The sequence below is a fragment of the Ammodytes marinus genome, assembly GCF_949987685.1.
Source record: "Ammodytes marinus genome assembly, chromosome: 14".
In the NCBI taxonomy this organism is placed as follows: Eukaryota; Metazoa; Chordata; class Actinopteri; order Uranoscopiformes; family Ammodytidae; genus Ammodytes; species Ammodytes marinus.
Genome location: NC_137218.1, coordinates 6,913,965 through 6,940,981, shown reverse-complemented (window position 1 = coordinate 6,940,981; position 27,017 = coordinate 6,913,965). Strand labels below are relative to the sequence as shown.

General features: G+C 40.0%; 1 protein-coding gene across 2 annotated transcripts; it reads left to right on the top strand.

The window, feature by feature from the left end:
* The first annotated feature begins 506 nt into the window (after positions 1 to 506).
* pof1b (POF1B actin binding protein) lies at positions 507 to 26,253 on the top strand. 2 transcript variants are annotated; one of them, XM_080040587.1, is made up of 13 exons: positions 507 to 1,203; positions 3,942 to 4,001; positions 16,619 to 16,890; positions 18,426 to 18,459; positions 18,874 to 18,954; positions 19,175 to 19,267; positions 19,427 to 19,540; positions 19,831 to 19,983; positions 21,194 to 21,316; positions 22,002 to 22,130; positions 23,442 to 23,521; positions 23,625 to 23,748; positions 24,989 to 26,253. In XM_080040587.1, the coding sequence occupies exons 1-12, from the start codon at positions 727 to 729 to the stop codon at positions 23,734 to 23,736; spliced, it is 1,728 nt and encodes a 575-aa protein (XP_079896713.1). In that variant the 5' UTR covers positions 507 to 726; the 3' UTR covers positions 23,737 to 23,748; positions 24,989 to 26,253. The 2 variants fall into 2 exon arrangements, with proteins under 2 accessions (XP_079896713.1, XP_079896714.1); XM_080040588.1 differs by lacking the exon at positions 3,942 to 4,001 and having other exon boundaries at positions 509 to 1,203.
* The last annotated feature ends 764 nt before the right edge of the window (positions 26,254 to 27,017 follow it).

Below are 27,017 nucleotides of genomic sequence, written 5' to 3'. Positions count from 1 at the left end.
TTGCTGTCATTTCTACAAATACAATTACCCTGTTTAATGGACAAGTAGGCTGTAGCCTAAACTATTTTAGTCTAGATGAAGTTGTTTAGATGTCCATTCCATCTACATTTATCCGTTTTACCTGATAACCTTGGTGAATGTGGAAAAGCTTTTATTTTATAACAAAAGTTATAGGAGGATAACAAGCATTTCAGACTTACATTTCTGTCTGCAGGAATATGTTTCCCATCTACAATGCACAGTCTCAGCTTTACCATCATGTGTGGTATGTTGTACGGACGTCTTCAGATCTATTATATTTATTAAACAATTACTAAGCTTCATTTCCTGAATATTCTTATATCATTATTATTTTTTAAAGGAAGACCCCATTTTGGCATACCACCAACATTTTCTATTGAACCCTCCTTCCTCCTGGCGCACAGTCACAGAAGAGTAGCCTATGCAACATCATTTGCATAAAGGCTATACAGTGGAGCAGTAGCGCCTCCCAGAGTAGTTCGGGACTTCTCTATCCGGACTTTCCTCTCTCCAGCAGACGAGGAAGTTAACTCAAGGGGCGGTGATCACCTCTCCGCTGCGCCACAGCTCAACAACAACCTGAGGGACCTGCGCGGCTTATCATCCGCTCTGAGAAAAAAACTTTACACTTTCTGCTGTCGTTCTTAGTCTACTCTTTTGGTTATTTTCTGTTGAGGGTCTGAACCAAACCGGTCCACCAGCAAGATGTCTGTCCATTCAGGCCACCACCAGACGTCAACTAGGACGACGACTTACCACACCACGAATGCCGTGAATGCCGTGTCCGCCTCCCCGGAGCCCTTGACGTCCAACATAACGATCTCGGCCGAGTCCGTGTCCCCGTTGCCTTACGCGTTGAACGGCGGTAACTACGAGACGGTGCGGTACCTGGTTCCAATGCAGGGCAACATGCAGAGCGTCCAGCAGCAGGCTTGTTACTATCCGATTCAACAGCAACAGTCATACATCCCGATCCAACAACAGCAACACTTAATCCCGATACAACAGCAGCAACAGTTCATCCCGATACAACAAGCCCAGCAGCAGCAGTCCTTCTACATTATGCAGCAGCCGCAACAGCAGATGTTGTCCCCGGTATACCTGCAGACCTTGCCGCGCGTCAGTGTCAGCAGCCACGAGTCCGACTCCGTGTTCAATCAGACGACCACACAGGTGGACGAGGTGAGTGCATGAGCCCCAACCTTTTTAGGAGGGAGGATGAGCTGTTAGCCTAACAACATTGTTATAGACTATTATCCTGCCGTAAAGTGTGAAAAAAAATTATAGCCTAGCCCTATCAAAACATCTAGACGATTTAATCTAAAGACAATTCAGACAATGTATGAGTTAATTTCAACACCTGCTCCGAGAGATGAATTTGAAGTTTACTTTTATTCTTGTTATTTAGACCTATTGTTATTTATTAAGTTAGGCTATATGAAAGACTGATAAGACCACATATGTTGTAAGGGAGGAGACCAAGAATTGTCACATACAGTATAAAGGTTTACCAATGACAGGGAATACCTCACTGACTGGTGAGTCAGAGCTTTACAACTGGTAATGAACTAAAGTCTAACTGAAGATTATGATGTGAGAGATCACACACACACACACACACACACACACACACACACACACACACACACACACACACACACACACACACACACACACACACACACACACACACACACACTGTATGTCAGTGATGGTTTTATAGTTCATTAGTTTGTCAGTCACAATCAGTTTGAGTTGCGTGCTGTAGGCTACATGAAGCCGTCAGAGCAGTGTCAGCATGTTTCCCACATAGCGATGACTTATAAATTCTGACACTGAGCTTTGAAGTTCCACAGCATGCGGTCAGGGGTAAATAGGTGAACGAGATGGACAGTAGACTGAGATAATGGAAGACTTTACAATAAAGAATATTGGAGTATATATTTTAACTCCTCTTTTTAGTTTTAGGACACTGGCTGAAATGCATGTTTTGTGTTTTGCTGATTGCACTTTGAACATCTAGAGAAACTGCTTTAGGGCTGGATATCACACCTTAACACTTTTTAGATACTGACCAAAATGTATCCGTTTTCTGCAGCTGTCCAGAATCATATGTTGACGTTGATTGCCTGTTTGGATTCTTGCATGGCTTCTGCTGCTGCTGCATGGTTTGCACATAGTGCAGTTCATTTTCTGGAAATGGTACGGAAGCGGATGTACCTGTATTGGCTTGTGCATGGGTATCAAACATTTCACTTCCTTTTAATCTGGTTTTAAAGTGCAAAAAAAAAAATCCTGTTTTTGCCATAATCTGCACACCGACAGAGCGAGCTGTAGTGAGAAGCTCACATTCACTAAAAGGATTAAGAAACTCTTGCTCCTTTTGCCTGTTGACTCAATGATAAATATACGGTGTGTCACTGCCAAGTTGTAATGTGGCATCATTCATTGTACGGCCCTACCCATTAAAACAATCTGCGCTGCATCATTCCGTGTTAGTCACATTCTCGTATGTGGCTCTGGTTTATCTGACTCTTCCATGACTTTTTTTTTTTTTACCAGATACCAGTATAATCCTGCACCCGCTAACTCTTTCTTGCTCTGATACATAATCACTTCCCGAATGCTTTGGCCTTTAACCTTGGGATTGTCTCTGCTCTAGGCCTTTTCCTCTATGATAAAACATATTCTTTCTACTTTACTCCTTATCACATAATTCACTTTGGACCTAGATTTTTTAGCCTGCTGGTTATTGTGATCATTTACTAATTCAAGTTCACTCTGCAGTGTGAGTTGAGCTAAATGCATGTTGTGTGTTTGATAGAGAAGTGGTGCCACACCCTCGGTCTGATGTGGCACACCCTTTCATTTGAAGACAAACACATTCTTCCACCTGGTTGGATCACCTCTGCTCAATCAGAATGCATTTATAAGAGGTTATACACTGCAGGTGTTATTCTCATATTTAAACTGTACAAAATGAACAGACTTCTGGGGAGACAATATACACCTTACCGCACTGTTGAAAACTAGTGAAGACGTGATTTTTTTTTTCTATAATCCACAACTGAGTAAATAGGGATTCCAGTTCAAATGTCCCTGTGGTCTGTAACTATCTGTAGATTAAGAGAAAACTATCAATTATTGGGATTAAGTTGTTTATATATTTGTAAATCAATAACCTCAATCAATCGATTATTGACTGAACGTTGTTTTCAATGATAACTGTGTTGCTTTTGAAATGTTCTTTATCAGTGCCTCGAGCTTCACACCGTACTTTTTCAAAACAAGTGATTTAAGACAAATCTCACTGAAGTCCCTGAAATCTGAAGTAATCCTAGTTTTTGTCACTCAAGAAAAAACCAAAGGCTCAAGTCATTGAAAACTGTTCAAGGTCAAGTGTGATCTCGAAGCCATCCGAGTTAAAGGCCTACTTCACCGGTTGGAATATGAAGGCGTATTGAACTCGGAGATCCTATGAAGTATAAATGTGCAAAAAAAAAATTAAATCGGATCATCCCAGCCTGAGAAAAGGCAGAAAGAGTGTTTTATGGTCTCACTGTCTAACCCTACATTTCTCTTTCTGTGATGTCACAGAAAGAGAAATGTAGGGTTCATATTCCAACCGGTGAAGTAGGCCTTTAAGTCCTAAGTGCAAACTGATGGCCATAGGTCAAACATAAGGGCCAAAAATACATTATACATACAAAAATTCTTGTTCTTCTGGGATTGTATCAGGTCTAATCTGTTTCAAGTCAAGTGAGTCCTCACAGCAGTCAAATCACAGTTGACTCTAAGTGATGACTCCGTTGGAAGATAACCACTCTGTTTAGTCGTCCGAGGTCTGTGGTGTTATTTATTTATTTGTTCAATTCTTGCGCTCTTTTGTTCTTCTCTCCCTCCGTTGTCTGTTGTATCAGAGCATCAGCGGGGAGTCTTCAATTGCCTTTAGCCTCGCGTCTGGTCCGGCTGAGGAGGAGGCAAGACACGCACACACACGCACGCACGCATGAACACACACACACATGCATGCACACACAGTTACGCCCACACACACACACACACGCACGCACGCACACACACACATTCACTCTCACACGCACACACAGGCTCAGACACACACACACACACACACACAGGCACAAACGTACAGGCATACACAACATGCACGCACGCATGCACACAAACACTATAGACAAAACTACAAATTCCCTCTTTGCATGCAATCCTCCTTCTTAGTAAAAGCCCTCGGCAACCACACAAGAATGCATCCTTCACCTTGTATAAACCCACTGGAGCGAAGGCCTTGTTAAGTCTTGGATTGATTTAGATTTGTTCAGTTTTTTTCTCATCAACTTCACTGTGAGTGTGTATGTTTTTGTGTGTTTGTGATAACGTTAATGAAAACATGCTCAAATGTAGAAAATTAAATATTACATTTTTAACGATCATATGTATTCTAACTTGAAGTGAAGACCCCACAGACAGACACCTGAAGTCATTGAACTTGCCAAACTCAACATACTCCCAAGCAAATGAGCGTGTAACTTGCTTCGACAAGTTGCAGGGAATCCCACTGCCTGAAAACCACTCACCGTGATAAAAGAAATTAAGAGAGAAATCCTGTTTTTTTAATGTAACACTTAAGACCAATTTAAAAGAATGAGTAAAGAAGTTAAGAATTGGAGCAGACTTTTCATAGAGAACTTTTTTTTTTTAATGCTTGGTACTACAGACTCATTCTTGGGTGTTGCAAAAAACCATTTAGTTTCACTACCAAGATCTGGTTAAACACTTAAAAGGCCACGTTACTGTGGACACACCTTTACAATCTATTTAAAGCAATAGCGCTGATCTAAAATCCTATCTGTAGGAATGTATTGAATGTTAATTCATTCGTTTCTTATTGAGCTCATGGTTAAAGCTGCTGTTAAACTGAAATAATGTACATCTTATTAAGAGGTAAGTTTTTGTCCTGCATATCTACATAGAAGCAGAAGATTAGTAACACATCTGAATATAACGCAGTCCGATACGACAAGAATACAAGGATATAATAATCGAACCATATGATGAAAATCCCAGTGTCTTGAGTTCGCAATTTCGGTAAAAATCAAAGCGTACAGTGTGGTTTGTGCCTTTGTGCCAAGTCGTCAAATAAAGGACAGTTAGATCTTTCGGTAGAACATGCAGCTGTTTCTACGAATTGAAAAAAATAAAAAAGCAGGAAAAAATGCCGACGGGGGTGTGTGGAGTCCCATCTGTTGGCTGTGGTGCAGACACACCCATCAACCCTCAACATGGGAAAGTGCAGTAGCAGAAAAAAACACACGCATGCTCTCTTTGTGTGTGCTACGCCCTGTCTCCACATTCACACTCTTACAAACAACACTTTGTTCTTAATCTTTAGACACAGCAAGCAACTGTCGCAACACACTGACAAAACCACTCACTCTCAGGGTGGGTGTGTTAACTTGGGGTGTGTCCGTCCGCCCTCACCGGCCACTACCCAGAGGCCTTTGCAGTGGGGTGTGTGGCATTCCTGTTGATTTGAACTTGCAGCGTCATGTTTATTGCTGTTGTCAATACAGGGAGGTTCTCTTCGACGTGATGCGGCGCTTTTGATGTAGCCTGTCTGTTGGCATGGCCTGCAAAAGTTGAAAAGTAATTACATATTGGCATGTTTGGCCTTGAAACACAACCTTTTCAAGTGTCTGCCTTCAAAGTTTTTAGAGCTTTCTAAAGCTGAGAAAATTAGCCAATGTTTTCATCTTAGATGTTACAAATGGCTGGTTGGTTGGGGATTTACAAATGAATGAATGAACATATCCTTTCTGCAGTGTATCCGTTTGTAGAACTCCTTTTTCTGTGTTTTTTCCTGAGCTGTAACTGGTTGCATCTAGTTCAAGTCTGGTCAGGTTTTGTACAGTTCTTTTCAGTGTCCCACATATGTATTTTAGCTGGAAGGCAGTTTTCCTTACTTGAACCTGTTGCTCTCAATTTTTGGAAGATATTATCTCTAACCTGAGGGACTTAGAAGGAATTTATAAAGTAAAAGATGAAGCGGGCAGCCTTTACATTTTTACGCTTTTTTGCGTAATCACACTCACGTCTACTATCTGCATAGTGTGTGCTGGAGACAGCGCTGCCTGTTTAATTTTTCTCGCTCCAACTAGCTCAGTTTGTCCTCAGTCTTGTGTCAGCTGCATATTTTAGAAAATAATTTGGGTTGGCAGGCTTCACACGGTAATCTTTCTTTTAATCTTTTAATTGTTTGAGGAGGGCAAAGTCAGACGAAACTGGTTTTTAGGGAGAAACGGCGGCCACACCCTCGGTGTGCTCCTATTGGAGTGCAGAAGAAGTGTTTCTCTCCACCTTTTATGATTTTATTTAATTAATTTTTTAATTTTAATTCAAGGTTGTCATATGAAGTGTATTCATCAAAGGCCAAATTAAGTTGCAGTGCAGCACCAGTTCTGGACGTGCCCATGCTGAGATTTTGATTCTATTCACTGTGTTACGGTACTAGCGGTGTGCTCTTGCCCTTTTTGGAAATATTTTTTAAATTGACAGGGTTGTCTCCTTCATAATGTCATGGCACTTTTAAAGTAAAGGTCAAAAACAAGTGCAAGAGAAATAATTGATGTTATGTAACGCAACCCGCGGCAATCACAACTTTGACGGCTCTGTCGTGATAAGTACCTTATGTTGTTGTTGTTGTAAAAACGATGACAGGTGTAAACTGTATTGACACCTGCAAACTGCATGATGTAGTGTCACTGAGTTTGGCACAGGACAGATTTTTTTTAAATCTATGCCTACCTTTAACGTTAATTAATGTCAAGAAATTCAAATTCCGACAAAAGAATGGCAAAATCACATTAAGATGAACATTCAAAATCCTACAACTAATGTGAGAACACTGTAAAGTTGTTCTCGTGTAATTAGACTTGAGCCCCTGTTCATGGTCTTTTGACAACATGACAACCATTTTGCCCAAACTAACACACCGTGGCTGATTCACATTGAGGATCAGTGGAGGGTGTGGTAAAACTAACAACCTGCAACCTGCTCCTATTAACTGATTCATCTCAAACCCAATGTGTTATGTAGAGACAAATTATCATCAGTGAAATATACAAAAAATACTAGACTGAAAAGCATTAGATTGTGTGCTAAAAACTCTCTCACGAACATGACAGATTTTGAGGGCTAGTTTTGAATAACCCTACCACCTACATTAAATGATTTAACCTCCTTGCACACATGAGCCAAGTCTCTGTCAACTATTTTCTTATCTTTTTTTTATCTAACTAAACGGTGACACGCCATCACAGTCAATCAGCCCTCTAACGTGATTGGTTGACACATGCCTTTATATTATGGTTACATCAGTAGCTTTTGCCTGCAGCTGTAAGCCGAACTTTGCAGGTATGTACAGGTCGGAGCCACAACCTTCAATTACCTGACGGAATAGTAATTGGGGTGCAGTGAAATATGGATACCGCATATTAAAAAACTGTTCAAAAGATTATGTTATCTTTGATGCCCTCCATTAAAAAATATTAAAACGGTACCAGCAACAAACAGAACAACTGTTTCATAAGTCAGTTACTCAACTTTGCATTTGCCCAATACAGCCACATCCCTGTAAATGTTTTTGTTCTTAGGCTCTTTAAAAAAAAGTGCTATGCCCCTTAGGTACAAAGAAGGGAATCCGAACTCTACAGCATGCATCAATATGTTAGACAGCAGAGTGTTTTCATCTTCGTGTCAATAGTTTGCGGAAGACATTTCTACTGTTTCAACATGGTGTGGCCCCTAAGCCAAGTCCATAAAGAATATTTATTTTACCAGTGTGGTGTGAAAGAGAGAACGTGACTGGCCTGCATCCCATTTAACACCTTTAAGAAAACTAGCAGTAGCAACTCCATGATGGATCAGTTGCTCTATTAATAGATGGTTCTTGTAGTCTTTTAAAATGTCATACAATAGTGTACAATGCTTGTTGAAATTTACCAACCCCTAAAATGATGTAATGTCAAAGCATGTCAATGTTCAAGACAATTTTGAATTGTCACATGCTTTGTTCCATCAAACCAGCATTATGAAACACAACAATATTAATTTTTAAATAACGTCAAGGAAAAAGCAGAAAATTATTACATTGGAGAAACGGGAACCAGAGATTTGTTGGATAATGGAAAAGATGTGGCGATTTATCAAATAAGTTCATACATTTTCAACTAACCAATTACTAAACTGGTGGTTTCACCTCTTAACTTGAGTCGGGCCTTATTGCTTCACATCAGTGTTGGACCTTCCGAATGCACCTGGGGCCTATTGGAAGCTAAAAAGGTGGAAAACCAGAAGAGTGAAGGCTATTTTAGCAGCACTTAAATGCCATTGTTTTAGAATGGTGTGTTCAAAGATCACACATGGCTGTTTGTCCCTGTCTAGCTCGGAGACATTTTACTTGTCAAATACTTGACGCCGTATAAACAATAAGTGTGGAATGGGTCGGAGGTCAAAACCATAGACAGTGCTCTGAGAGAAAAGCTAGAGGAGATGACAGGTTTAGTGGATGGTTGTTGACAGACATGTTTGCTTATTTGTCTTCGTTTTTTAATGGTATATCCTCTCTTCCTGCTTATCTGCAACATCGAGAATGACTTTTGAGTGTTTGAATCCAGTTGAAACTGTTACAAGAATTGCGGGAGTGTGGCTGTATTTGACAGATTAAGTTACTGCTTCAGTGCTCCTTTAAAAAAATAACATTTAGCTCAGCTCTGTTGTTCAGAGGGCTTTTTTTCTCACCACTATATGGTATGTGAAGTATGTCGCCTTAATTACAGGCCAGCGAAGGAAAGGCGTCACAATGTGATGAGGCACTAACGTCAAACGGGACGCAATGTTTGTCACTTTAAGTATGACAGAATCTATGCAGTATCTCTCAGTGTCAGTTAAGAAATTATTCTATTTCAATTAAATGGATATGACTAACATGTGCTTTCTCTCGACCCGAAAAAAAAATCTGGATGATGTCAGGGTTTGATTTGTAACTTTTTTTAAATAAAATTCATTATTGTCATTGTACAAAACAACTACATTCAGGTGCACTCGAGGACCGGGCTGGAATAAAAATGTATAAGAAATTTCATTCAGTCATACTCACATTTTACTCATCATAAAAATGAACCAGCATTTGTATCATATACTACTCTTTCACACATTGCCAATGTTATGAAGTTAAAATGGTAGACAAAGTGTGCATAGATACTATTTGCACATAATGATACATAAATGCACATTGCAGCTGGAATGTTTGGAGTTTGCTTTCAGTTTAGAGTTCAATAAGCTACATGCTTTGGGGTAGAGACCGTTCATAAATCTTGTGGTGCGTGTTTTTTTTTTTGTTTCACTGCCATTGTGGAGGAAATATCTTTGCACCAGTAGTTATCTTAAGAATTGTTTTTTTTTTAATATTTTATTACGGTGTCAACAAAATTCCTGGTATAAACCGGTTTGTGTTTTTCTACACAGTCAGCTTAAAACTTGCCAATGCTTGTTTGTGATTTGTTAAAAGTTGCTCATGTAGAACCTTCACACGTATACTCACACTGTTGATTTAGCTCAGTCGTTCAGATTCATACACCTAAACGTAATTTGTATATTTCTTATACGCCATCTGCTCTGCTGTCTGTTGATGATTTATTTTTTATTCTTTAAAGATATTTTTTGGCATGTTTTATGCTTTTTATTGATAGTGTAGAGACAGAGTTGAAATGGGGCAGAGAGGGGAGTGACATGCAGAGAACGACCGCGGGCTGGAATCGAACCCGGGTCCGCTGCTGGCCGAGGCCCATGGGGGGGGACGCCCTACCAACTGAGCTAAGGGCGCCCCCCTGTCTGTTGATGATTCTGCTGCAGTCAGGCTGCTGGGGGTTTGACTGAGTTACAGTATACCCTCACAGTTTGTATCCGCACATGCTTTTGTATTGAGAATGTTTTCATGGTGAAGTGTGGTTTTAACTTTTTTAATTGTGAAAGTTTGACTTGGCGGTGGTCAGAGTTGTCATTTTGTCTTCAATTAACTATCCAGTCCCAACATCACTTTCATATTAAGCTGCATTATCTTTGCAAGGAGCAGTTTGTTGATTGTTGGAATCTGCTGACTTTATGCTTGTTAGGTCCATTGTTCCATTTGCAACTATTCAGACTATGTCAAGCCCAGTGAAACAGTTTGATTAAATAAAGTTGGAGCAATAACTCTTAAACCATGTGAAAGTTAGAGCAAAACATGACTGCCATTTTAAATGAATGCTAAACAAAGCATTGTGTAACATTTGTTTACGTGCAAGGAATGCTGGAAAGAATAGTTTGACTTTCAGTAGTTGTGAAGTTGTCAGTCAACGACTTGGGGTTTTGGTTTTTACGATGGGCATTGTTCTCTAAGTGTGATGTAAGACCGAACAAAACAGTAAGCTATGCAGGGTTTTGTTAAGCTGCTCATACATTTTTCAAACTATTATGTTGACATTCTGCTGCATATTTGTTGATTGGAGGTATTTTTATATGTGATATGTTTCGTACTCATCACAAGCCTAATTCTTTTCTGTATATTCTGAATGAATATAGAGAGCGAGTAGAGATAGAGGATGACGTACAGTAGGTCTGCTGAGCTGCTTCCAAAAACTACTTCAGGATAATGATATTGCGCTGGTTTTACATTGCGCTACTTGTTGCTGAGTAAAAACAAAAGTGAAACATTTATGACCAGCCGTTAGACAGTTTAATTACCATGATTAACGACTCAATCTATTTCGAACATAAACAGTTATTACACAATCTGTGTTTGTGAGTTTTACATAACTGTATCAATGGCTTTGCTTGGGCTTTCATCACCGAAAAATACAAATACATAAATGCCCTTCCCGCTTGACTCAAATAGCCAAAACAAACGTATATAAAACAAACGTCTGTACAAAATCCGCTGCATGTGAAATCTTCTGTCGAGATTTAATCTAATGTTGCATCACTGCTTCGGAGAAAGATTATCAGTATTTGTTTACTTAACTTGCACTTGTTGAAGGATTGGTGCTGATATGTGTTTTGGCCAGGTGCTGCAGACAAACCTGTCCATGTTTCAGATGTTATTTCTAACTGTTTACGCTAAAGGTTGATACCAGTTACACTGTCCTAAATATGATGACGTCATATATCATTCATTTTAGGATTTTTAATTTTTTTTTATTTCTCTTACTGCGTTCTTTTTTGTATCCACCATCATACTAAAGCAAAGCAAGAGATGATTAGCAGTGTGCACACACAAAGACACACATACATCTGCACAAAGAGGCTGTGGTAAAGTGACTCCTCTCTCTCTCTCTCCAATAACAACTGCTAGAGTTTCTCGGTCAAACACTGTCCTGGATAATACACTGACCTACATCACCACACACACACATGCACACACGCACACACACACACACACAACAAACACACACACACTGGAGGACCTCACATGGTGAAGAGGTGATGTAACGTATTGAGTTAAATCTTGGGTTACTGGCTCTTTCACAGCCTGCAGAAGTGAAACCACAACATTCGGCTTCCGATGCTGAAGGCACTTTTTCTGTATTTGAAACAGGAATGTGCCGCTTTTCAAAATAAGCGATTTATCTTAGAGAACACATGTCCTTCATTACATTTACAGGATTGGCCTCCAGACAGGGAGAAGAAATATAATGTGTAGCAAAAGGGACATTTATTTCACAGTTTCTTAAGAAAATAAGAAGGATTTCTCTGACTAATTTTAGACAGAAATGATTTTATAAGATGGAAATCTTATCTTGCTATCTGCACTCCCACACTTATCTAGGTCAGTTTGCCATACAAAGATAAACAGACAAACAGACAGACAGACACAGACATACACACACACACACATACTGTAACTCTAACCTAATAACCTCTCATCATACAGTTGCTGTCATCCCACCACACATTCTGCACAGTGGTATGATCTCAGGTTTGTAGTGGATCCCTGGAATTTAGCGTCCGCAGGTTAGCGGCGCATTGCACTGTGTCACACTCGACCTGATGCATTCTCAAGAACCCTGAAATTGAACTTCAAGTCAGTGATTATTATTGAAGGTGGGTGACATCGCTACTGATAACTACACTGTGTTTACGAGCTTATCTAGAAAATCATTTCTTTGTTGCTAAAGCCGATTCTGGAGTGCAGTCTCTCACCAATTCATCCACAGAAGGCATTTTGTTGAGTCATATGCACTGTTTGGTGGATTCTCTTTTGACATTTCTGCTGTTTGAAGAAGGGATTACTTTTCCGGATTACTGATGTATACATATGTCAGATAGCTTCAGGTCTGTCTGTCAGTCGTCTCTGCTCTCCCTCTCTCTACTGGAATGAGAGGCATGTCACCTTAGCAGCCACAGCCCTGCAGCCCTGAGACACACCCCACATACATACATACATACACACACACGTACTGTCAACTCATCCTCATCATTCTTGCTTTGGCACGCTCAGAAATTCTGTGTTTTATGACATAAAACTCTTACAAGTGCCGGCCTTTGGTACTTGAGATATGCAGAGGGTCATAAACCAAAATGCAGGTGTACCGGGTTTGACTTTACAACTTCACACTATAGCCAGATACCAGACTATAGTGTGTCATCTGAGCCACTTGTTTTAGTACCAAGCCCTTATTCAAACACTGTGTTATGAGAGATGGATCTGTGTTTTTAATAACTCCACAGGTGTGAGATTTATAGGACCTGAAATATGTACTTCATCATACTCGTCAATCAATGGTTGGTCTTTATCGGGCTGTCAGTGGGAGATATGCAAAACTTATTTGTTTTTTTAAAAACTTGAACCTCAGAGATCAAATGATAGCATTGAGATCAGTCGGTGTCTTGAAGGATGAGCCGCGTGGGAACAGGTGTATTTTTTAATTAATTTAGTTGTACTCATATCTGTATTATGTTTAGTTTGACTCACTGTTATGTTATTCAGGTTATGGAAGAGTGAAGACTGGATTTAAAATAGTCAATGTTAATTTTTATTCATGTTGCGAAATTCCCAATATTTATTTTTTCCATTTTTTACCCATTTGTCCATACAAACGTAAATGGGTTCCCTGCAGGAGTCGAATCGCTAACAGCCTCTATCTAGTGTTGGTTCATGTCCTTGCCCCACTAAGCTGTATGGCACCAGTCACAGTAACAATACAATAACTGAGCTTGTTTGGGTTTTCCAGTGCTGAAATCAAACCTGCGATCTTTCAGGTCTTTTCAGCCACCCTCACTGCCTGTGTTGTCCTTCTCTTCTGTTGAGTTTCCTTGAGTTTTTTTCTCCATTGTTTCCTGGTAGGAATGTTATTATGTTTGAGGCTTTCTCCCATTAGTTCTGCTGTGGTAGGTAGCTGTAGGAAGTGCACTCAGAAATGCTTGAACCGGGGGCGCCCTTAGCTCAGTTGATAGGGCGTCCCCCACCCGGGCCGGGCCCAGCAGCAGACCCGGGTTCGATTCCCGCCTGCGGTTGTTCTCTGCATGTCACTCCCCTCTCTGCCCCATTTCACCTCTGTCTCTCTGCACTATCAATCATCATAAAAATGCCCCAAAAATATCTAAAAAAAAAAAAAAAAAAAAAAATGCTTGAACCACAAAATATTTAGCATTTTCCCATCACAACCAGACTCAATACAAGAAGCCACACAGTGTCTGACATGATATAAGAGGTGCTATGTGGGCTTCTTGTTGGTTTTGGTGGCCCTCCAGTTGCACAATAGTGTAAACTTCTCCGGCTGGGAAAAAACCCTGCTTCCAAAATCTTCCCTCAGGCTCATGTGGAATCTGACTAGACCACTGTACTCCTGTGTACTATACAGACACAGTTTGGATATTTAAGAACGTGGCATGGCAACAGACAAAATGTTCCTAGCCTACTCGGTTTCTCTTTGAAATCCACCCCACATCTCTTCCTCATGAAAGTAATCTATCAAGTAGACATTTCCATATCACACAGAGTATGAGGTTATTGTACTGTAGCCATTATTGACAGTGAGTATATCTGAAGGGAAATTAAACTTAACATTAAAGGTAAGTTAAGGTTAAATGCAGTTTCAAGACAGGGGGATTTGTTTACGTACGCAGCGACTGCAGTTAGTTCACAAAACCTTTTTTCTCTGCATGTTATTTTTAGTATTGAAAAATGCTAATATCATCATTAAAAAATATATGTGTATTTTGAGACACCTTGAACTAAATGTCAGACTAGACTATTTTTGTAAACCAGACTGTGGGCCCTGCTGCTGTAAACGGTGACAGCGAAACATTAACTTTTCAGATAGCTTTCTAACTTCAAACAGTGTTCCAGTGTTTTTATTCAGTAATGAGAATATACCTTCCAAAATGTTCACTTCGCTGACACGCCCAAAGTTATATTGTAAATAGAGTATACCTTTTAATGCAATTGTATTATGGAACCCTAAAGCACAAAGTAAGTACAAGTTAGGACTAAGGACTCACTCACTATCAGTTGAAGCAGGTGCATGCTGGGACACAGGAGCTCTGGTTTTTCATGCGGAAAATTAATTCACCTGACTTTTCATTCTGATAAGCAAGTTTGGCAGAAATATTATTGGCTCCAATCATGGACTCTCGTAGCGACTCATAATTATACTCACTTCCACCAACACTAATGATTTATGGCATTTTATAAGAGCAGGTAGGGACGAGGGCCCTGTAATGTTACACACCCTACCAGGAAAAAAAGCAGCACCTTTTGAATACATTTTACACTCCAGGGGTTACACCAGGCCGAAAGGCTCAGTCTATTATCCATTCATTCAAACTTTTTTTTAATATAGATAGTTCATTGCGATCGAGCTCTCATTTACAATGCTGTGGAGAGTGTACATGACCTACATAATAATACATTGTTATCCAAAACAAGACTGTCAGAAAAAGAGGTGCCAATCTACATGAAATATTCAGTATTGGGTTGAATTACACTCACTCTCTGCTGAAAAGCTCACGATGACAGACTTATTGTATTTTTGCTACAAGTTGATCCTCAAGCTCTGGTGAGAGGGACTGAGAAGATAGTATTTGCAAAACATTTCAACAAGTTAAACATGACTTTAAAAATAGACGAAAATTTGAATGGAGACGAGACAAACTAAATACATCATGTTGGTGCGGACAAACAAATAGTGTGAGTGAGTGACTGGTGTTTGCAGAGAGTGAAAGTGCTCTCTGTGTAAAAGAGCACACACAGCAGCTCAGATCAGCGTGACGTTGGATAACAGGTTATGCAACAAGTGTTTGACTCCACTCTGTTGCTACATGTAGATAAACAGGAGGGAGGGTGAGAGAGAGGGAGGGAGGGATGGAAGGAGGGAGAGAGAGATGGGTCTGTTTAGAGTGGCTGCAGCATGTGAGCACTGTCTGGACTGTGTAGGATTGCAGCTGGGGTTCCTGGGACCTCAGTAGTCATCCCTTAGGTCATCTGAGGCGATTTTTAATTTTGAAAATGTTAGTTGGCCAAAAGTAAATGAACGTTTCTACTACTAATTACTTCTACTACTAACAAATTCATTCATTTGTGAGCGGATTCATTTTAAACACATACAGATGTAGCATAGTTTGGACTTACTTGCGCAAAATTGAAGTGGAATTATTATAAAGCATTGACTTTTTCATGGTATTGTGTACACATATTGGGGTATTTTGGTGTCTGCACACTGTTCAAATAAGCATAATGCAACAATTTGCAGTATTAGCATATTGGGCTCCACGGTAGCCCCACCATGTGGATGTGGCCAATCAGAGCAGGCTAGGCTAGGCTGTAAAAACAGAGCGTTTCAGACAGAGGGTGAAAAAGGCTGGAACTAGGTGATGAAGAAATGGGCATTGTGAGAAAAATAATGGATTTTTTTATCAATAAACTATTAAAAAAAAAATGCTTTAAGGAGACACCAGAAATACACATTAGCATAATATGTCACTTTTAATTGTGTCTGATCTAGTATATCACTATCAAGGCTTTGACTTGTGTCTGTTTTCATGTCTTCCACAACTTGTTTTAATCCAGCAGACACTGGGAACAATAATGCCAAACAGCCAATCTTAACTTTTGAAAAGTGAAAAATCTTCACTACAGTTACAGTAGCAACGCATCAACAGTGTCTCTTGTTATGGCAACCACCCAGTGAAACACAGAAACAAGCCAATCCAGGTGGTTAACCAGGGCGGGAAAATCACAGGCAGCAAACAAACCAAGCTGCAGGAACGTTGTAACTGCTTCACAAAAAAAAGGCAACCCAGTCAGATCTACAATGAACCCACTTCACTCAAAAAAATAAAAAATAAAAATGGCTACAAGAACTAAGTTGTGCCCTCTGCTATGGCTATCCTTAACATAGATAGACATAACACTGCAAACTAAAATATATGTTTTTTAAATGTATTTTCTCACTGTTTTTATTCTAAGAGACAAAATGAATAACCAATGTACACACACACACACAGTATTTACAAATCTCTCTCTCTGCTCTGTTTCTTCCAGACAGAAGTAGACGGGGAGGATGAATCCGAGGCAGAAGAGGAAGATGAAGAGAATGGGGACCAGCAAGTTGTGGTGGATGAGACTGTGATCACCACCACCATATCACAGAACACATCGTCAAGTTATGGAGACATGACGACCGACCTGAAGGAAATGCACCTGCCTGAGAAGATGGACCCGCGTTACTTTGGCGAGCTGCTGGCTGAAGTCTACAGGAAGAACGTAGACATCCACTCCTGCATCTTCGATCACGTCTCCAAGATCCGCGGACAGTAAGTGCATACACATGTGCAATTTCTTTAGGCATCACGAATGGATACATAGCGCACACACACACACACACACACACACAGTCCTCTGTCTCAGTGTCTCGTTAAAGCATGACTGAAAGAAAGGCTTGTGAGTCACTGTTGGAAACTTTGAGGGTCGTATTCACCCTGTATACACACACACACACATACGCCGGTCCATGAATCATATAATGTCTAAAGTTGAGACACGGATCCTTCCATCACTGCCACAAACTTTCATTCAGTCTGGTTTTATTATTCAGGCATATCGGTTAGTAGATGACTAGACATGAGCTGTTGGGGATATCGTCATGGCAGCTTGGTCTAGTATCGTGAGCAGCGTGCTCCAACAGGTCAAAGGCAAAGAGTTTTGGTTGTTTTCTTTCCCTGGTAACTTCTCACACTTTTCTTCCACCCACGCACGCACACACCCACCCACGCACACTCTTGTTAAAAAGTTAAAGTTGTTATGGTACAGTGTTAATGACATTTTTGGGTCAGTTTTGGTAGTCATTCCTCACTTGTTGCATCTCCTATAAGTCTTTACTGGAAACCTGGGTGGGACAAAGGGATGGTGACATGAACTGTTAGGTCCAGTGTTCTGACGCAGAACATGAGGGCGAGATACAAGTCAGACCCAGACATGCAGGTTCACCCAGGTGATTCATGTGGTGTCATTTTAAAGTGTGTGTGTGTGTGTGTGTGTGTGTATGTATGTGTGTGTGTGTGTGAGAGAGAGAGTGAAAGACAGAGAGAAAAACTATAAATTATAAATCGCCCTTCAACTTTTCACCCCTCTGTCAGCCACTAATGACATCGCCCAGCTAAGATGCCTGTGTTTAATACATGTGTATGTCTTAACTTATAATCATAGCCGGGCTATATGTTTTGAAATCAATATCGAGTGTTTCTTATTGTCAACAAAATCCCATTAAAAGATCAAAACCAGAAATGCACTGATCCAACCAACAAATGTTTTAAAGCATGATACATCTTCTTCCTCTGTGCCAAGAGCACCTCAATGAGAAACAGTGATTCAACTTTTGGATTTGGAATACAGGAAATAAAACCATACCCTCAGCCCAATAAGTAATGTATTAACCTCCAAACAAATACCTTCTGCTGCCCAAATGCTGGTCCCTACAACAGAGGGGAGTAACTTTAATGTGACAAAGAGAAATGTTTTTGTCCTCACAATTTGAATTTGAATGAATGTGTAGCGCACACACACACACACACGCACACACACACACACACACACACACACTCCTCTGTCTCAGTGTCTCGTTAAAGCCCTCACGACTGAAAGAAAGGCTTGTGAGTCACTGTGGGAAACTATGAGGGTCGTATTCACCCTGTAAACACACACACACACACACAATGTAACTTTCTTTTCTCCCCTCCTTTTCTCTCTCCGACTCACATACACACCCCCGTTTGCTCCTGTCATGCTGCCGTTCTCATTGTTTGTCTTTCCTTTGTGTGTGTTTGTGTGTGTGTGTGTGTGTGTGTTACAGGAAGCACCAGCTGGATCCCAGCAATGACTACAAGGTGAGAAATGAACCTGCATCACACAAACATCTGATAAATGAATCTGGTGTGTCACAGATCAGCAGACACAACATCCTCCCAGAACAAAGTCCACCTATAACCTGGAATTAATTGACAATTTTACTAAGAAAAATATACAAAAACACTAAGAGGTGATATGTAACATAATACAGTTTTTACAGTAAAACATATTTACTAGATCAAATAGCAAATATTTGTTTTATTTTAATGATGCAGATATTACTTCTCTATGTCAATTTTAAGGACCAAAATGTTGGTTCCATTACATACATGATATTACGATGAATTATGAATTGAAAAGTGTAAAATGATTCATCATCTTATCCTTTATTTTCCATTGGGCAGTTTTATTCATTTGTTTCTATGTGTGTGTGTGTGTGTGTGTGTGTTCAGTGTGAGAAAGATGAGGTGGAGTCGCTGCTTCCCAAAGGATCCAGTGAGCTGACCAAACAACAAATCCGCTACCTGCTGCAGGTCAGTAACACAACGTTTTTCATTAATCTAATGTCATCTAAACATTCTGCAAGCTATGCACTTTTTATTTTAACTTTTGGCCTTTAATATCTTTTGTTGCATTTATGTCACTGATTTCTGAAGGACTTATAGGCCTATTTAGCAAACTGAATTTAAATTGAAATGTTTTATTATGACGCTGTAACCCTTAATGGACCTTTCTGTGTGTGTTCTCTGTCAGACTCGTCTAGTTGCAGATAAGAGCATGCGTCTGCTGCTGTCCACCTTCAGCAGTCTGAGAGAGGAGCTGCTGCGCATGTCTGAAGACCTGAGGGTAAGAGGACAAACATTACTGCTAGCTGCAAGATGCTAAGTAGTTTTATCTTAGAAGAATGCACAGGAAATATGTGACTGGCCCTCTTAGAAAAATGAAATATGCCGATGTATTGCTGTTCACTTGAAGCCATGACTGTGGTTTGTATGTGTTTTGCAGCGTCTGGAGATGGAGAAAGACTCTTTGGAGAGAGACCTGAGCTTCAAAGCAGACCAGGCTCAGCAGTACGACCTGCTACTGGAGGCAGTAAGAGAAAACAACAGACAGCTCCAGGTACAGTGCACCACTGTGTGTGTGTGTGTGTGTGTGTGTGTGTGTGTGTGTGTGTGTGTGTGTGTGTGTGTGTGTGTGTGTGTGTGTGTGTGTGTGTGTGTGGTCTGTAAAGTTACTGATTACAGAATTGATGATGTCACTGAAGATGTATGTGCTTTATGATTGACCACAGCGACTTGCAGGCAAGCTTCAATTTTACACTGTAAAGAAAGTAATTATTTATAGTTATCTATACACAAATCTATTATATTCTGTCATATGTTCATTTTGTGTGTCTTGTCCCTCTCCAGATGTCCCTGAAGGAGTCCAGTGCAGCCCAGCGCAACCTGGAGAGCCAGCTCTCATCCAGCCAGAGCTCCAGCTCATCACATGAGTTCATGATGCAGGATCTGGAGGGGAGGCTGAGGGCGCTGGAGAACGAGAACAACATGCTCAAACAACAGGTAGCACACACACACACACACTTTGGACAGTTGGTGTACCTGTCCATGAAATACATCTATCTGGACAATTCATATCACAAAACATTGATTTAATCCTAAGAATAACTTATAGCCAGTGGACTTGGCCACTTGTAATGGGGGAACATAAAGCTTTTTGACATGCCAAACTGTATTTAAAGTTTATTTTATTTCTCCTATTGACTAAATATACTTACGCAATCAAAACATGTGTTTATCAAGGGTTTGGCAACAAGGTGCAGCTGCAGGTGCAAGTAGCCTGCAGTTCAAACCGTTTAGCTTTTAAATCATTAACTGCGGTTACATATCAAGTTTTTTAGGGGCGACTGTGGCTCATGTGGTTAAGCGGGTTGGCCAACGATCCAAGGGTTGGCGGTTCGATCCCCGCCCGGGGCCACCTGTGTCATGGTTGTTGTGTCCTTGGGCAAGACACGTCACCCACCTTGCCTTGTGTGAATGTGTATGATTGCTGTATGTTTGAGGTGGTGGTCGGAGGGGCCGATGGCGCGGAATGGCAGCCTTGCTTCCGTCAGTCTGCCCCAGGGCAGCTGTGGCTACTATCGTAGTTTACCACCACCGGTATGACTGTGTGTGAACGAATTGAACCTGGAACCCTGTAAAGCGCTTTGAGTCAACAACATCGAAATAAAGCGCTATATAAATCCAATCAATTATTATTATTCATTAATTATTATTATTATTATTAATTTACAAGCCAGCGGTTTTTTCTTCATGACACATCAATCTGAATGAGGATTCCAATAGAAGGTTGTATATAATAAAAGGATTGACGTTTTTGTGTTAGAAAGTCAATAATGAAAAATATTCATAAAAGTGAGTTGAGTCTGTCATGCGCAGTCTAGATAATGGGAATGTCTGGAGCTGTTGGCATCCACTGTCATTTGGAAACACTTGATATTGTGGAAAGACTCGAGGCAGTAGTGGAGTATCTAGTTTATTGTCCTTGAAGGCCACCGTAGCTTCTTTAAATTCCCCTCATGGGAGGGGTAGACATGCAACATTGCAATCTTCAACTTTCAACACTAGATTACGCCAAAAATACTTTGATATTTCACACTGTACCTTTTTAAATCTTGGTGAGGATGTACCAAAAAACGAAGAGTTAACAGTTAGGAGGTGGGCTATATGTTAACTGATGACTGTCTTTCTTCCTTGTCCATCCGTCCTATAGCTGGCCAGCCAGGGCAGCAGCAAGTCGGACATGCTCGCCCAGACAGACGCGCTGTCACGTCAGTTCAAGGATCAACTGGACGCTTTGAGACGAGAGAAAGACGCAGAGATAGCCAGACTGAGGGTGAGAATTTAACAACAACACTGGATACAAGGCCATTCATTCTGCTTCAGACATTCACTGCTCCCTTGCCGTATGAGATTTAGATACTTGGGAGGTCTTGGGAATTTCGAATAGGGCCGTCATCTGGTCAACATTTTCACAATCAGAATTAAAAAAAATACTATATTGATTCCCAGGGGGGGACGTTTGGTTAGTTACAGCTCCAATTTAGAAATATATACAAGAAGTATGCAAGTGTAAAAGAACATGCACTTTATGCTACGATATATAGCTTAACAATTAAAAAGTCTAACAAAAGTAATACAAGATAAACAATATGCACAATGTTAGCACTGGAAATAACTAAAATATATATAGAAATTACTAGAATATATGAAATATGTAAAATGTACAAAAATCGGAAATTTGTTATTCTTATAAATACAGTGTAAACAAATACATATCAATAATAATATGCAGCAATATAAACATTGATTTATTTGTGCAGTTGAATTATTGGACAGATGACCTATTGCAGATGGAAATAATATAAATAGATAACTTACTTTGATTTACCTGCGTCAGTGATGACATCACTTTATGTGCAGTGCTAGTTAGCGTGCTAACACTTGTAACAACAGCTGTACTGTAAACATTTTTCACAAGTTATTTTTTTTGTCCCTCGTCTTTCTCCGTCCTCCTTCAGTCCGAGATGTCAACGTTCCAGTCCCAGTCCAGCCAGCAGTCTTCCTCAGACCAAACTCTAAAGCTGAAGATCTCAGAGCTGCTTGCCACGCTGGATAAACGTCAAACAACCATCACCACACAGGAAGAGGTCTGTAACATAACACCCATACACTGATCCTGGTTCAATGATAGCGATATATAAAGCGCATTGAGAATCAAGAGAATTGGGTTCTTTATGATAACTAAGCATCCTTTTACTGTAAAATATGAATCTGAAGACTTCTGTCTTGAGTCGCATAGGGTGAGGACCGGCATATCACTAGCCCCTGTAGTTCAATTTGCTGAGAGGAAAAAAGTGTTACCCAATTTTTAACATAACATTTAATTTTTCTGTAGGTATTTTGACAGCCATTTGTCTCCAATTATTTAAGTATAGTAAAAAAATCAAGTAAAGGACTTGTGAAATGTGTTATCTATTTGAATTGAACATCAAGATTGCATATATATTTATTAAAAAAAACTAAGACCCAAGTAGTGATAAACCTGGATATCCTCAAAGCCACACTTTACGGTGTTTGTGAGATCTGTTGTGCAGAAAGAAAGTGTCTGTCACCTGGGACAAGGTGTATAATCCATGAAGGCTTAAGCCAGCTGGGTGCCATCTTTATTTCATTGCGTAGTTTGTCACCTTTCGGGTCCGACTGCATTCTGGCCCGCTTTGTGTCTTTGTGCACACTGCAGCGCAGCACCAACTGAAGGGAGCTGTTGATTCATTCTACCTCAGGAATGTCTCCGTCACCTCAGGGTGCTGGCAAGACAAACATTCTGTTCTAGTTTCCCACACTAACACACAGGCAAAGAGCAACAGCCAGGTTTGTTGCATCAGCAATGAAATAAAGACACTGCAAACAAAAAACTTTGCAGAAGAAGCCATAATGGCGAAATACAAAACAGTCTTAAAATTGCAAATGCACAATTAAAAGCTATCACTTTTGATACTTGACAGACACGTACATTGCCAAGGAAATATTGATATCTAGCATAGTATATACCGTATTTTCCGCACTATAAGCCACACTGGACTATAAACCGCAGGTGTTATAATGTTACCATATGTAAGAGTTTTTGGGGATTGTCGGGAAAGAGATGGCTGCTTGAGGAAGCTCCCATTTATTAACATTTCAACAAACAAGTTGCATATTTGCATAACGTATTCAAGTGTTACCATGTAGAGCAATACTAGCTAAAGAACATACTGTGCTGTGTAATAACAGGGTCGAAAAATGGGGAAAAAGTCGCGGCTTATAGTCCGAAAATTACGGTAGTTTAAGACGATACCAAATAACAAAGAAGATACATTCAGATCAATTGTTTTTGTGAACTGCATTATACAGTACCTATCTACTAATGTATTCCTTGTATTAACTCTGCTGACTCTTTGACTTTTCATGACCACCAGGAGCTGAGAAGGCTGAGGACAGAGAAGAGTTCTTGGAGCTCCAGCAACAAAAACGTCAGCAAGACCACCGTCAACACTAGGTACAGCATGACAGCAGATCATCCCACTAGATTGCATTACAAATCTGTCTGTTCAAACGATAACTAAACATCTCTCTCTCTTTCCATGTGTGTGTGAGTACAGCAGTAGCTTCACTAACCGGTACCCTATGCTTCGTCTGCTGAGCGACGACTACGAGGCTAAAATCAGCTCTCCCAGAGAAAGCAGGACCTTCACCTACCAGAAGACGGGATAGATGATCACACAGGTAAATACTGGATAGAGAGAACAGAAGAGATAACAGTTGGAGACAATCTACTATGGTTCAACATGATTTAAGGAGGACGGGAACTTGACCAGGGAAAAAAAAATGTTAAGGTACAAAATGCAATACAATTAGTACATGTACACAAGGACATTTTTGTTAGTCGTGGAGGATTTTGGTGGGAGAGAAGTTTGTGTTTGTGACATCGGGCACTGAGGCCCCACGCAAAATTCTGTCCCTGCCGAGTGGTGCGACAGTCGCTCTACATTCAACACTGACACAGCATCGCATTTTTAAAAGGGGTTTCTGACAGTGTTTAAGACCTTAGCCTAACACACATTTAAACTTAAAGGCCTACTTCACCGGTTGGAATATGAAGGTGTATTGAATTCTGAGATCCTATGTAGTATACATGAGCAAAACAAATTGAAATTTGTTCATCCTAGCCTGAGAAAAGGCAGATACATTTCTCTTACTGTGATGTCACAGTAAGAGAAATGTAGGGTTAGACAGTGAGACCATAAAACACTCTATCTGCCTTTTCATTTTTTTGCTCATTTATACTACATAGGATCTCAGAATTCAATACACCTTCATATTCCCACCGGTGAAGTAGGCCTTTAAAGTAAGAGCAAAAAAAAAACATGTAGAGCAGCACATGTTGGCTTGTAGATGGAATTAGGTTTAATTTTGAATGATGCTGGGTCTCCATTCATATAAAGAAATGGGCACAATAACAAAACACACATTCTTTTACAGTGTTACAGTTATAGAGATTCATTTATAAACCTAACCACTATTATTATGCTATAAAATCACACAGATTTAATATGACGCCGTTGGTTGGGAAGTAAGGTACAACTCCTTTCTAACAACCTGATTCTTTTTAATCAGATGAACTGGTGCCCCCTTGTGGTTAAAATGTGGGTTAGATGCAGCTACTGTATACGTCATTACAAACAGATGAAGGTGCATTTATTTACCGTAAATAAATACATTAGATTAGAAGGTAAACTTAGGTTTTTCTGGCAAATGGACTTTAAACAAGTTCTCTCGTGCATTTGTAGATTGTATGTGACCCATGTGGGCGCTCAGGCTGCGTGTATAACATGATTACAATTTTCAAACTTCTTTTAATTATGACAGGATACTTAAAACATAACATGCGAGTCGACCTGTTTTGAGTTGTAGAACAAGAAACCATTCAAAGCCCTTAAAGACGCACTGCTTCTCTCTCCGACAGGAACCATCAAACGAAAAGAAGATATAAGACGTCACCTACTCTCCCCCACCGCATGCCCCCCCTCCCCCCTCCCTCATCCTCAGGGCTCCCAGGGTTGGTGTTGGTATAAATCCCCCCCCCTCTTAATATGGAATCATTGGTTCAAATGTTTTGGGTTTGAACTAATCGAGTTTGTTTTGGGGTGACTGCTTTATTTGGGCTTTTTTTAATGACGAGGGAACACATGATAAGAAATATTCTAAGAGCAAATCTATTCAGAGTATGTGACAGCAAGTTGGCTGTGCAGTGGGTGATGGTGGCAGTGCTGAGGCAATCATGACAACTGGGAGCTGGGCCAGATTTGAGCTAAAGAGGACAGATTAGGGCGTAAACACTTCTCCTTTCTCACCTTCATAACTGTAACCTGCTCGATTTAGTAAAGATGTATCCTTGAAAAGATCTCAAGTAAAACATGATCTTGTTTATCCATTCTGCCTTCACTTGTTGAAACCAAATGTAATTTGAGAAATAGTAGAATAATATATGTGTATGAGATACCGTATGTGATTGTTTGAAAATAAAAGTCTACTCTACTTCGAAATGTAACATTTTATTTCTCAATCGAATTATGTACAATAACAATGACACATTTTTTTGATATATTATTCTGTATTTATCGCTTGCATGATGAGAAGATTTTTTATTTCACTGAATTTTATGGAAAACTCAGTGTTAAAAAAATGCTGCCAACATCACTAAAAGAGATCGGTCTCAGCTTCCAGTTGTCACTAATGCACCTTCAGACAAACCTGGTGCCATCTAGCATTTAGCACGAGATCAAGGGAACAAGGAAGTGGATGTGTTACTACTTAGATTGCTACTCTGCCTGTAAATATACATATACATTTAAATACAGTATATATATATATAGTTGTGTGAGATAGGCACGCTCAGTGAATGTTTTCTCTAGTGAGAGACTGTAGAGCCGCCCTCCTTGAATACAGTTTTTGAAAAATAATAATAAAATAAAAAAATCTGATGGGAAAGTTTTCTTTGCTTTTTGTTTTGGTGCGACATGGGTAGATTTGATGTGTACCACAGTGTAATTGCCCTTTAAAAAGCGCTTTTAATTTTGAGTTCTTTGCATCTCTGAGATTGGTGGGTACAGTATATGTGCTGTTTACATGTAGCTCTCATGTGTTTGTGTATGGCTAAGCGGGATGTGGGTTGGGATCCGTGTGATGTTTCTCACCCATGAGAGGAAAATTGCAAGCCTGTACAGACTCCCATGGGTGGGGGGAGGGAGGGAAGGGGGTGGGGTGGGTGCCTGGATGTATGGAACTGGAGCATGCTTTTATGGTGTATTTTTATGATGGTTGGTGGGAGAAAATGTTAAAAGCACAATATTATGTAAACTTTTTAGTTTAAAAAGTTTTTTGCTGGTTGTCTCTGTTCATTCCTTTTACATTATGAAAGCACCTTGATGACGTTGTGTCCACTGTGTGCTCCTCTTTAAGGCGCTGGCTGCAGCCTGTTTGGGCTTTACACACAAGCTGTTTATTTATTCTTGCTCGGCAGACCCAAACTTTATTCCTCACACGATTTTCACCTTCCAATAAAACAAGCGTTTATTTGTGGTTTGTGTCCCAAATACAGGCTTCTTCGACATTATACACATACATTTAGTTGTGGGTTAGAGCTGAATAAAGTACATGGAATGGAACTTTTAATATTGTCGCTGACTTTGAACAGATGTCCTTCAATTCTGATGAATCCACAGCTTTAAATGTGTAACCCTCCTTCTGACAAAAGTCAAACTACTTTATTTTTTTTATCTCCTAAAGATGACTCATTACAGCAGTCAAAACTACAAACATCCTCTGTCTATGTTGTGAGATTTTAACCTGTACCCGTAGTTTTGCTATGAGCATATACATTGGACATGTTCAAAAAAATGAATAAAATGTAATTTAAAAACAACTGTTTCTTCCTGTATATTTTTCATAATGCCTACTGAGAACTTTTTCATATATGGTGTTATCTTGATGGT

Bases quoted from the DNA above. Each gene is read 5' to 3' on its own strand.
- pof1b (XM_080040587.1), top strand. From the start codon at position 727: ATGTCTGTCCATTCAGGCCACCACCAGACGTCAACTAGGACGACGACT. The intron at 16,891-18,425 runs GTAAGTGCATAC...TGTGTGTTACAG, and splicing joins GTCTCCAAGATCCGCGGACA to GAAGCACCAGCTGGATCCCA. The intron at 21,317-22,001 runs GTGAGAATTTAA...GTCCTCCTTCAG, and splicing joins CAGAGATAGCCAGACTGAGG to TCCGAGATGTCAACGTTCCA.